This window comes from Schistocerca americana, chromosome 4 (genome assembly GCF_021461395.2).
Source record: "Schistocerca americana isolate TAMUIC-IGC-003095 chromosome 4, iqSchAmer2.1, whole genome shotgun sequence".
NCBI lineage: Eukaryota > Metazoa > Arthropoda > Insecta > Orthoptera > Acrididae > Schistocerca > Schistocerca americana.
The window spans coordinates 816,108,182-816,121,184 of record NC_060122.1 but is presented as its reverse complement, the minus strand read 5'-3'; the positions used below and the strand labels follow the sequence as shown (position 1 = coordinate 816,121,184).

At 42.1% G+C, this 13,003-nt stretch overlaps 1 protein-coding gene across 1 annotated transcript in view; it reads left to right on the top strand.

The window, feature by feature from the left end:
* Positions 1 to 13,003, top strand: part of LOC124613228 (leishmanolysin-like peptidase) — a 555,464-nt gene that overhangs the window by 529,211 nt on the left and 13,250 nt on the right. The window contains exons 11-13 of the mRNA XM_047141903.1: positions 2,807 to 2,966; positions 8,389 to 8,555; positions 9,984 to 10,103. Of these exons, the coding sequence (XP_046997859.1) occupies positions 2,807 to 2,966; positions 8,389 to 8,555; positions 9,984 to 10,103 (447 nt within the window). The remainder of the gene's footprint in view (positions 1 to 2,806; positions 2,967 to 8,388; positions 8,556 to 9,983; positions 10,104 to 13,003) is intronic.

Below are 13,003 nucleotides of genomic sequence, written 5' to 3'. Positions count from 1 at the left end.
GTCTTTCCATTAGGTTCTATAGTATAATTTTCAATTAGTTATAACTTTTAACTGAACTGTGGCCGCAGCATTGTAGGAGGGGTTGAGTGGTGGTATCCAAACACGCACGTGTGGGGAACTGCCCGAACATTAGACATGCCTGTGAGCATGGTGCATAAAATCCCGCAAAACGTTCTGCATTGCTAGCTATACAAACTCGCCCACCTTTAGGAGTTGCTTCCTGCTGAACTGCCAGCAGAATAAATGTTGGCTGTGGAATTTCATGCTCACAAGTAAATGGACAATGAATGGCCATGGAACATTCTATGGACAGACAAAGCCCCTTGCCATGTCAAATGACATGTCAGTACACAGAATTGCAACAGTAAATCTGCTCACACATCAACTGGTGCCACTTCATTCTGCAAAGTTAACTGTATGGTGCAGGCTGGTGTCATCATTTATGGTAGGGCAATATTTCTTCAAGGAGATGGGCATTCGGGTACCATCACTGGTAAATGCTGTGAGAGTCTTTCACACACCATCATTCTGACCCATCAGCAGTGTGGATAGGATCATTTTTATGTAAGATGGTGCTCCTCCACAAGTGAAGCAGGTGCTGCAGGGGAATTTCAGGATTTCTAGAATTATCAGCCACCATTTCCCCTCAGTGTAGCCATCCAATTGCGAACATAACTGAATTGCAGGCAAGCATCGGGCAACACATTCTGAATCTAACACCCCCCCCCCCCCCCCAAAAAAAAGGAGGAAAAATAAAACATTGATCTGTTGTGGAACATGCTGTTCCTTGATTTTAACCTGTGACAGAAAATGGTGGACAGCATATTGAATATGTCATCCAGTCTCACGACAATTAGAAACTGATGCTATTTATGAGGTTTTCAGCCCCAGGACAATTAAAAACTGACTTTTTCCATGGGATGTGGTATGATCTTGCTTTGTTGGATGGGCTTACTTAACTAACAGTGCCATAACTGTTGACGACCAAATTGTGCAGTCAAGTGCATCGAACAGTATGGATGGTGTAGTGTGCAACTCAAACCATAGCCAGTGTATTGCAATTCGTTTGTCATTTGTAGCTGACACCATTATGATAAGATGCTTACAGCGCCACACTGAGCCTATGTGATCATCCATTTCATGTCCCTACAAAGTATTGCAGCCAGGTTTTTGTACGAGTTGACAGATTCCAGCTGTGGCTCATGGGTATTATGTATAGTCACACACAAGTAACATCAGGCATGCTGCAGGCAAGTCTGTTGGGGGACTCACTGTTGATGCTATATATATATGATCTGGCACACAATATAAGTAATTACCTCAAATTATGCAGTTATAGACAAGGAAGTACAATCTGAAAAAAGGTACACAAGTATTCTGTCAAATCTTGATAAGATTTCAAAGAGGTGCAAAGACTGACAACTTGTTTGAAGTGTTCAGATATGTAAAATAGTGCACTTCACAAAATCCAAAAACTAGTATACTATGACTGTAATGAGTCACAACCAACTATGTGTGACAATTTTTGGAAACACAAAATGGATCAATCGGCTGTAAGCTTCACTTGATCCATGGGAGAGCATCATGGAAATGCTGGATAACTTGAACTGACAGACATTATCCCACAAAATATTGCTTATAAAAGCTTAAGTGAGAAATCTAGGAATATACTGTAACCACACTACATATCATTCCTGTAGAGACTGCAAACATAAGATTTGACTAATTACACACCGAGGTGTTTAAGCAATCAGTTTTCCCACACTGCATACACAAATGAGACAGGAAGAAATCATAATAGGTGGTAGAATGGGAAGCACTTCACAGTTGTTTGTAGTGTGTAGGTGTAGATACAGAACAGTGCAGCACTGAATGCAAAATATAAAGGTACCTTCATCCATTCAGTAACAGCCAGTGTGGCACAACTGTATCACGTTAGATGGTTGTAATACTGAAATTACTCGAGGATAAGAAACTTGTATTTTGAGGTACTAGTTCACTTAGTTATGGATTTAAAACATCACTGCTACATAACAGAATAAGATAAAAAAGAGAACTGTCAACAGCCATAAGATAGATAAAAAGCCCACATATGTTGAAAGCAATAACACTGATGTTGTTGACAACAATATAGGTGATGGGCAAAACAGTTCTCCAACTCTGAGACCAAAGTTTATATACAAGGGGAAATGGAGGACACTGAGGAATGAAATAATAGGAAAAATACCTTCATTGCAGTTCTGCCTTCACCTTCAGTTTTTGACACTCCTGATCCTGGTCTTACAGTGACTTCACTTCTCACTGTTGGTTCTGTATTGCAGCATCCTTTTCTAGTATTTTTGTGTCAATTTCTAAAGCAGGGGCGTTTCGGGTAAACCTCATATGTACTCAATTTACTTAGAGGCATAATTGATATTCATGGCAAAATTTACACATTTGCTGTATTTTTCCTTTCTCTCTTAATCGAATAACCTGTTTTTTTCTACTAGCCATTTCAATAGCTGTCTCTAAACTGACAAAAACAATTTTCAGTCAAGCTATTGTTCCTGGAATGAAAAATTTCATCTCCCTAGATCATAAAAATTATAGTAGTTTCAGTTAGTTATATAAGCTGATTATACATCATAATGCTAACAGAAAGCTTAATTTTTGCTATTAGAAGGTGAACTGCATCACTGCAAAACAATGTGAGAATATAAGTTTAATTTTAAATGTAAACTAGTATCAAAGGAATCATAATCTTCAGCACCGAACAATAAAATTGCTGATCAGGTGGAGAAAAGCTACAAAATCTCTTTTCTTTCAGAACTTTGACTCCATACCACATGTAGACAAGGAGAGAGTATCCTACTATGGTGGATCAGTATCATTAGCAGATTACTGTCCATACATACAAGAATTTACGTGGAGGTCTAAAAATGTGGTGGTCAGAGGTTCACATTGCCAGTATATAGAGAACAATCCACGTAAGTAAATGTTATCTGTGTCATTTGCTCTTAAATAAAATATGACAGGTATTTGAGCATACCATTTGTAATGTAATGCTTGTTGTATTACATTTTTATGTTGCACATCAACAAATATAACCAATTTTTGAAAATAGAATGTAATTGGACAGATAAAAAATGTATTCGTTAAGCAGCAGCAGTGGAAAACATACATAAAGATTAACAAAATTTGCAAGCTTTCAGAGTTAGTAACTCCTTCTGGCAAAAGGGTTGAAGGGGAAGGAAGAGGAATGAAGGAAAAGGACTGTCAAGGTGTAGGAAATGGGGAGAGTTCTGAAAAGTTGTTCAGAAACCTGGGTCTGTGGAGATTTGCTGGACAGAATGAGAAGGAAATACTGATTGTTGGGGACTGCACCAGATGATATTTGAAAACCTCAGAGCTTAAAAGGTGTAAGACAGGATAATAAGGGAGACAAAGATTAACGTAAAAAAATCATCAAGATTCCAGAATGAGATTTTCACTCTGCAGCGGAGTGTGCGCTGATATGAAACTTCCTGGCAGATTAAAACTGTGTGCCCGACCGAGACTCGAACTCGGGACCTTTGCCTTTCGCGGGCAAGTGCTCTACCAACTGAGCTACCGAAGCACGACTCACGCCCGGTACTCACAGCTTTACTTCTGCGAGTACCTCGTCTCCTACCTTCCAAACTTTACAGAAGCTCTCCTGCGAACCTTGCAGAACTAGCACTCCTGAAAGAACCTGAAAGAAGGTAGGAGACGAGGTACTGGCAGAAGTAAAGCTGTGAGTACCGGGCGTGAGTCGTGCTTCGGTAGCTCAGTTGGTAGAGCACTTGCCCGCGAAAGGCAAAGGTCCCAAATTCGAGTCTCAGTCGGGCACACAGTTTTAATCTGCCAGGAAGTTTCAAAATCATCAAGAGTTAGTAAGAGTGGGAAGTTAAGGGGATTGTATGTGGTAGAGTTGGAGGGCTGGGAAAAATAGACAGATCAGAAAATATAAGATGTAGCTAACTAAAAAAGGCTGGGTGAGTGGTGAGAACCAAGTATATTTTATGACACCAGTTCCCACCTGTGGAGTTCTGAGAAACTGATGTCTGGGGGAAGAATTCAGATGGCAAGTGTTGTGAAACAGGCACCAATGTCATGACTGTCATATTGTAAAGTGTGCTTCGTAGCAGAAAACTGTGTGTTGCCAGTATACACCCTCTGTCTATGTCCATTCATCCTAACCGATCACTTGGTCATAGTTGTACCATTGTTGAGGCCGAACAGTGTTTACATAACAGCTGGCACACGACATGTGTTGTTTCACGGGTGGCTCTCCCTTTGATAGTACATGTTTTGCAAGTTACAGGGTCTGTATAGGCGTCAGAGGTGCATGGAGCAAGTCTTAACAGTGCAGCTGGTTACAGGGGTGGATGCCTTAGGGTAGAGAAATAGATGCATAGAGAACATAGGGTCTGACCAGGATATTGTGGAAACAGGTGTGGTGGGCAAAAGTCAGACATACCGAGGCTGTATGCAAGAGAACATTTGATTTGGAAATACTGGCAGCTGTCAAAATATAAATACCAGGCGTACCGGTATGAAATGAGTGTTTTTTTGTGAAAATGAAACACTAATTTTGAATTGAAAAGTAAAAACATTTTATTCAAAGTACTGACCATTGCTTTCTATACATTTTGACCCTTCTGGCAATTTGTGGACACCACGCCAATAGAAATGTTCGTCTTTTGAAGCAAACCAATCCGACGCCCAATTTTCGACTTCTTCGTAGGAATCGAAGTGTTCGTCAGCCAATTGATGAAAACAAATGGTAGTCGGAAGGGGCCAAGTCTGGTGAATATGGCGGGTGGAGTAGCAGCTCCCAGCCAAGTGTTTTGATTGTATCCTGAACCAGTTTTGCTTTGCATGCAGATGCATTGTCGTGTAAAAAAATTACTTTGCCATGTCTTCTAGCCCGTTCCAGTCTTTTTTCGATCAATGCATAGTTCAAATTGATCATTTGCTGTCTGTAGCGATTAGTTTTCACAGTTTCACTGGGTTTTAGAAGCTCATGATACACCACACCTTACTGATCCCACCAAACACAGAGCACTGTCTTCTTGCCGAATCAATCTGGTTTTGCAGTCGATGTTGATGGTTGTCCCAGATTAACCCATGAAATTTTCCATTTAGGATTCTTAAAGTAAATCCATTTTTCATCGCCAGTAACAATTTGATGCAAAATTGATTTTCTTTCATGTCTTTGAAGCAAAATTTAACAAATGGTTTTTTGGTTTTTCATCTGTCTTTCATTCAGTTCATTTGGTACCCATTTTCCACACTTTTGGATCTTTCCCATAGCTTTCAAACGGTCAGAAACTGTTTGTTGTGCAACATTTAGCATTGCTGCCATTTGCTTCTGACTCTCAAAGTCATCCAATATTGCTAGCAATTCGGTGTCTTCGAACTTTTTTGGTGGTCTTCCACATTCTTCATTTCTTACATCAAGATCATTGTTTCTGAGGCGTTGAAATCATCTTTTGCATGTTGCTTCTGATAGAACATGATCACTATATGCCTCAACAAGCATTCGATGCGACTCTGCAGCACTTTTTTTCAAATGAAAACAAGAAACTAATGCTTTCTGCAAATCATCACTTTCTGGTACAAAATTCGACATTGTTAACACGATGAAAACATATGATGTTGTTTGTTCCATGACTTGATGTATACTAAATATCTTTGACAGATGCCATACCAAACAAACAAACAAAAATTAAGGCTCGTTCACAACAAATGTTCCCTATCGACACATTTGTATCTTAACGCTCATTTCATACCGGTACACCTGGTAGTGTTGTTTGTTAGTAAGTTTACTGTGAACAGAAATTTGTAGTCGACCCTCGGTGTGGAACAGATCAACATCAAGGAAAGTCTCATGGGATACAGAATAGGACTATGTGAAATATAATGGGGAGAATGTATTTAGAGATTCCAAAAATTTTAACAGCTCTGAGGCCATATGGCGAAGGTGTCATCACTGTAGCTAAACCAAACCATGATTCTAACCTGCTGTCTGCAGAACTCCATGCTCTTCATTCCCTAAAAAATGACGACTCCATCCTTATCCTCCCAGTGGATAAGGGATCTACCATGCCAGCTCTCAGACACCTCTTTGTACAGCATCTGCCCACAAGATCCCATCTCTGCGATACAGACTGACCTACAGTCTCCGCTTAGAACCTCAGGCCCCTCACAAAGACAAACACCTCAATCTACAGAATTTCCTACTCGACCCAAACCATGCACCTTCAGCTTTTACCTTTTTCCTAAGATCCACAAATCCAATTAACATAGCCATCACGTAGTATCTGGCTTCAGAGCACCCACCAAACATATGCCTGGCTTAGTTGATCAACACCTGCAACCTGTAGTACAAAAACTTTACTCCTATATTAAAGACACCAACCATTTCCTCTATCATCTGAAATCTGTGCCCATCCCACTCCCATCGTACACATTTCTTGTCACTATTGATGCCGCCTCCCTTATAGCAACATCCCCTATAGACATGGTCTGTCTGCAGCTGAATATTATTTTGACCATTGGCCACCCGGTTCCAAACCTATACTGTCAGTCCTGCTCACCTTCATCAGCCTTAATGCTTACAAACAAAGATCTTACCACTGAGGGCCAGACTTACAAATATACCAGGGGCACAGCCGTGTGAACCAGGATGGTTCCTTCCTATGCCAACCCTTTCCGTGGGTCACTTGGAGGGAGCCTTCCTGGAATCCATGAGCCTTCAGCTGCTGGTATTGTTTAGATACATTGATGATGTCTTTGCCATATGGACTCAAGTTGAGGCTGACCTGTTAAAATTTTTGGAATATCTAAATACAATCTCCCAGTTGAATTTCATATTGTTCTATTGCGAATCGGTGCCCACTTCCCTTCATGTTGACCTCATCCTCATCGAAGGTCAGCTACAGCTGCAGTTGTTCACATTAAACCTAGTAACAAACAAAAGTATTTACATTTTGACAGTTGCCATCCTTTCTATGTCAAATGTTCCCTCCCATAGAGCCTTGGCATTTGGGGCAAGGTATTTGTTCAGACGCAGATTCTTTGCAGCAATACACCACCATTTTCACCTCACCCTTCCCTGGACATAATTACCCCACCATCCTATTTCAGGAGGAGATTTCCTGGGATATCACATCCATTCCTGGTACTGCTAATGCCACTCAGTATTATCCTGGTCTTGAGTGTATTGATCAGCTACTTCAACAAGGGTATGACTTCCTAAAATCGTGCCCTGAAATGAGGTCCATTCTGTCAGGCAGGCATTTTGCCCATCACACCTAGAATAGTGTTTTGCCCCCCCCCCCCCCCCCCCCCAATTCTGCAGATTCCAGGAATATTTTGGTCAGACCTATGCTCCTGTACCAATTTCCTTACCGTATGGCTCCTACCCCCTGTGATCAGACCCACTGTAAGACTTGCCCTATGCACTCTTTTAACAGCATCTATACCAGCTCTGTAACTTGGGGAGAGCCACCTGTGAAACGACATGTGCCATGTTCCAGCTATTAAGTAAACACTTTTCGGTCTTTTACACTGGTATGACTACCACCAAGTTATCAATTAGGATGAATGGACACACATAGGGTATATACTGCAACACACAATATCTTGTTGCAGAGCACGCTCTACAACACGACAATCGTGACCTCAGTGCCTGTTTCACTAAACGTGCCACCTAGATTTTTTCCTTAGGCACCAGTTCCACAGAACTCTGCAGGTAAGAACTGGTGTTACAACATGTCCTTGGTCCTCACCACCCACCTTACTGTAAATTTATCTTAGTTTATTCGGTCTCAGCATTTCATCTTGGTAACAATTTCTTTCTTCACTCCTTTTTAGTTTTACATATCTTTTATTCTCTGAACTGTCTATTTTTCCCCAGCCTCCACCTCTTCCACATACAATTCACTTAGCTTTTCACTCTTACTAACTCTTGCATGAATGTTTTGTCAGTAATTTCTGGCTTGCTTATTATCATATCTTCCACTTTCAAACTCACAGGTTTTCAAATATCATCTGGTGCAGTACCCAACTATCGGTCTTTCCTCTTCAACCTGGGTGGTAAGCCTTCCTAACCTGAAGTTCTGGACGACTTGTCCAAGCTCTACCCTTTTCCTAAAAACCTTGCCAGTCCATTTCCTTTATCCCTCTTCCTTCCCTTTTAATCCATCTGCATGAGCCACTGGCTCCAAAAGCTTACTCATTTACCTAACGTTTAAATGTTTTCTCCTGCCACCATTTGGTGAGTAAATCTTTTTATCTATATTGTTTTTATATTTGGTATAAGAAAGGGTATTTTGTTTCCATTTGCTTGAGCTTTCTTTTGATAGGCTTGCTCACTATTTGCAGAGCCCGAGAAGAACTTTGCCTTAGAGAGTTATGGACCTGATTCAAAATGCTTTGAACACACTGACCAGATGTGGGAAGAGCGATCATGTAGACAGGTCCGTCAGTGGCAACATTGGGGATCAGGTTGTTATCAGTATCTTTGTCGTGGTGGTCGACTGCATATATTGGTGAGTAAATATGAACATATGAAAAATTACTGTGTGTAATCTATACACTGAACGAGTTTAAATAACATCAATATCTATTTTCTCATAAAATGAAATATTGCCACAAGGCTGAAGCCATAGATATTAAAGAACATGTATTTAATATCTCTCATTAAAGAACATGTGTTTAATATCTCTCATCAAAACATTTGGAGCCCCAAAATGGGTGAGCCCCTAACATCCACATAAGATAACGGAAGGTGGATAGAATGTCAGTAGGTATATTGCACTTATCAGAATATCACATTGAAGTCACTGACGTCAGACAGATATGTCTTGAAGGGTGCAAGCCAATAACATACTTCTGTAAAACCATTAAGACCCAACAGAGGAGTGCTGTCCTAGGTTAATGAATATTGTGTTGAACAGCTCTTAGAATGCTGTACTACAGTGGTGAATTAGAATACATACAAGCTATGAGTATAGACAGTTTACAAGCCATCAAAGGAAACATCTTAAGCTTCTTAAAGCAGGTAGTGACAGTTAATTGGTGAAGCGTTTCTTGTGGAGATTTTAATGTCGATATTGTTACATAGTACTAATCTATACCACCTATAGTGATTGATGCCAGGTTAGGATTATTTGCTGCAGAAAAAATTCCTGCAAGAATTGAAGGATATAGTGCAATGACCATTGACAATTTGTTTTTAGGCGCTTTTACTAATGCAGAGGTAAGAGTGACTACAATGGAAACGTTAATAATAAAATATGTTGACCAGTAGGTTCAGATCGTAAAACAAAAATTTCTATCACAGAATTATGAACAATGACTTAGTCACAGTGTTTCGAGAGGAATTATGGGAAGGATGCTGGGGGAAAATGTATAAATCAGTGTAGTTGGAAAAAATTTAATGATTTCTGAAACACATTCATTCAGCACGTTGAGTCTTATTTTCCACTGAAGCAGACAAGGATAAAATTGGACAGAAGCAAGGGTGAGGGGTGTATAACCCCAAGGATTTAAGTATCCAGTACTAGGAAGAGAGCGCTCTACCTAGTGATGAGGTCAGACTCTAGTCAAGGGTAAAAACTCAGTTACTGCCAATGTTGTAAAAACCTGTTATTAAGAAAGCAAGACATGTGCACTAAGGACAGTTGCTATTCTCCACATGCCAGAGATGCTGGGTTGCAGATAGGTACAAGAGGTTATTCTGTACTGGATTTTCGATTGTTTAATTTAAATGAAAGTCAGTCAGTAGAAAATAGATTGCACCCACTAATAAACAACCAAATAATTGCATTGGATTTACTTGTGCAGCCACTGCATAACAATATTGTTACCTTCAGAGAGCTCAAATCAACATTGAATGTTGTAATAACTATTACATATTTACATTGAATGAAGTTACACCATATATATTTTACTGACCATACTGTTTTTTTATGCAGGTGTCTAATTACACATATACTTGTTATCATGAAAAACAAGAATTGCCCATTCAAATAAATGTAGATGGCTGGTTGCATAGAGGGGCCCTTGTGTGCCCTTCTTGCAAAGAACTTTGTGAGGTAAGCATAAAGAAATTTCACATTGCACATACATTTTGTTCCTCATTTGCTTGTGGTAATAGGGTATCCCACAACTGTAGAATTACAGTAATAGTGAACAAGAAGTGTCCACTGTATAAACAGTTCATCGGCATTACTAGGTTTGATTAATGTAAAATTATATTCAGATATACACTCCTGGAAATTGAAATAAGAACACCGTGAATTCATTGTCCCAGGAAGGGGAAACTTTATTGACACATTCCTGGGGTCAGATACATCACATGATCACACTGACAGAACCACAGGCACATAGACACAGGCAACAGAGCATGCACAATGTCGGCACTAGTACAGTGTATATCCACCTTTCGCAGCAATGCAGGCTGCTATTCTCCCATGGAGACGATCGTAGAGATGCTGGATGTAGTCCTGTGGAACGGCTTGCCATGCCATTTCCACCTGGCGCCTCAGTTGGACCAGCGTTCGTGCTGGACGTGCAGACCGCGTGAGACGACGCTTCATCCAGTCCCAAACATGCTCAATGGGGGACAGATCCGGAGATCTTGCTGGCCAGGGTAGTTAACTTACACCTTCTAGACCACGTTGGGTGGCACGGGATACATGCGGACGTGCATTGTCCTGTTGGAACAGCAAGTTCCCTTGCCGGTCTAGGAATGGTAGAACGATGGGTTCGATGACGGTTTGGATGTACCGTGCACTATTCAGTGTCCCCTCGACGATCACCAGTGGTGTACGGCCAGTGTAGGAGATCGCTCCCCACACCATGATGCCGGGTGTTGGCCCTGTGTGCCTCGGTCGTATGCAGTCCTGATTGTGGCGCTCACCTGCACGGCGCCAAACACGCATACGACCATCATTGGCACCAAGGCAGAAGCGACTCTCATCGCTGAAGACAACACGTCTCCATTCGTCCCTCCATTCATGCCTGTCGCGACACCACTGGAGGCGGGCTGCACGATGTTGGGGCGTGAGCGGAAGACGGCCTAACGGTGTGCGGGACCGTAGCCCAGCTTCATGGAGATGGTTGCGAATGGTCCTCGCCGATACCCCAGGAGCAACAGTGTCCCTAATTTGCTGGGAAGTGGCGGTGCGGTCCCCTACGGCACTGCGTAGGATCCTACGGTCTTGGCGTGCATCCGTGCGTCGCTGCGGTCCGGTCCCAGGTCGACGGGCACGTGCACCTTCCGCCGACCACTGGCGACAACATCGATGTACTGTGGAGACCTCACGCCCCACGTGTTGAGCAATTCGGCGGTACGTCCTCCCGGCCTCCCGCATGCCCACTATACGCCCTCGCTCAAAGTCCGTCAACTGCACATACGGTTCACGTCCACGCTGTCGCGGCATGCTACCAGTGTTAAAGACTGCGATGGAGCTCCGTATGCCACGGCAAACTGGCTGACACTGACGGCGGCGGTGCACAAATGCTGCGCAGCTAGCGCCATTCGACGGCCAACACCGCGGTTCCTGGTGTGGCGTGCGTGTGATCATTGCTTCTACAGCCCTCTCGCAGTGTCCGGAGCAAGTATGGTGGGTCTGACACACCGGTGTCAATGTGTTCTTTTTTCCATTTCCAGGAGTGTATATCATTGAATGTTGTGCATACACACAAGATTTGTACATCAAAACTTGGTTCAATTTGCAGTGACATGAATATTTTATATACATAAACCTTGTGTTTACGTTATGATATTCTATCATGCACACTGAAGAGGTTTAAACATCAGAACTGGTCATGATGATAAACCACTTGTCCATTGTAACTGTTGTTTTACTATTGCACTTGTATTTGGTGATGTGTGACTGGACTGTACAAAACTGTGAGCTCTGCTCAAATAAGAATTACCTCTTATATAAAAATGTATTTATTTTCTTAATGAGAGAAAATTTAATTAAATAATTTAATTCATCTAATCGGATATGAAAGAAATGTCATTTGTTCGGATGTCTTGTGACTGATATCCCATTAATGGCCTGCCTTGTTGTCCCAAATAAATCAGAAACACAAGGACTAAAGTAAAAAAATTTTCAGGTAAAACCCAGCAACTGAAGTTTGTAACTAACAGATATAATTCATTTTGTTGGATGATCTACTGATATTGTTGATAAAATCCATGGTATCATATTACTGTTAAGATATGTTTACATTTGGTGTCTATACAGGATGTTCAGATAAAAGTATCGGATACTTTGAGAGGTGGTAGTTCTCGTTGAAACAAGAAAAATAAGTCCAACAGACATGGGTCTGGAACCATATACTTTCTGAGATAAATAAGGAATGCGAAACACTTGGTTGCGGATATTGGCACAATTGTTTCACTGGAGCTCTGTCATACATGTTGGGAGAGGATTGTGATGTCTTACTCCCAGTACTCTGCCTACCGTTGTATTGTATTGTATTGTATTGTATTGTATGTTAACCGGGGACCGAGAAACGACGGAGAGGCTCCGTCCCCGCCGCAGCCGCAGTGGTCCACAACCCCATGATGTCTACCACACTCCACTTCACCCCTCCACCGCCCCACACCGAACCCAGGGTTATTGTACAGTTCGGCCCCTGGTGGACCCCCCCAGGGAACGTCTCGCACCAGACGAGTGTAACCCCTATGTTTGCGTGGTACAGTAATGGTGGTGTACGCGTACGTGGAGAACTTGTTTGCGCAGCAACCGCCGACATAGTGTAACTGAGGCGGAATAAGGGGAACCAGCCCACATTCGCCGAGGCAGATGGAAAACTGCCAAAAACCATCCACAGACTGGCCGGTTCACCGGACCTCGACACACATCCGTCGGGCGGATTCGTGCCGGGGACCAGGCGCTCCTTCCCACCCAGTAACCTGTGCCTTAGACCACATGGCCAACCGGGCGGGCCTGCCTACCATTAGGTGGTCTGTAGT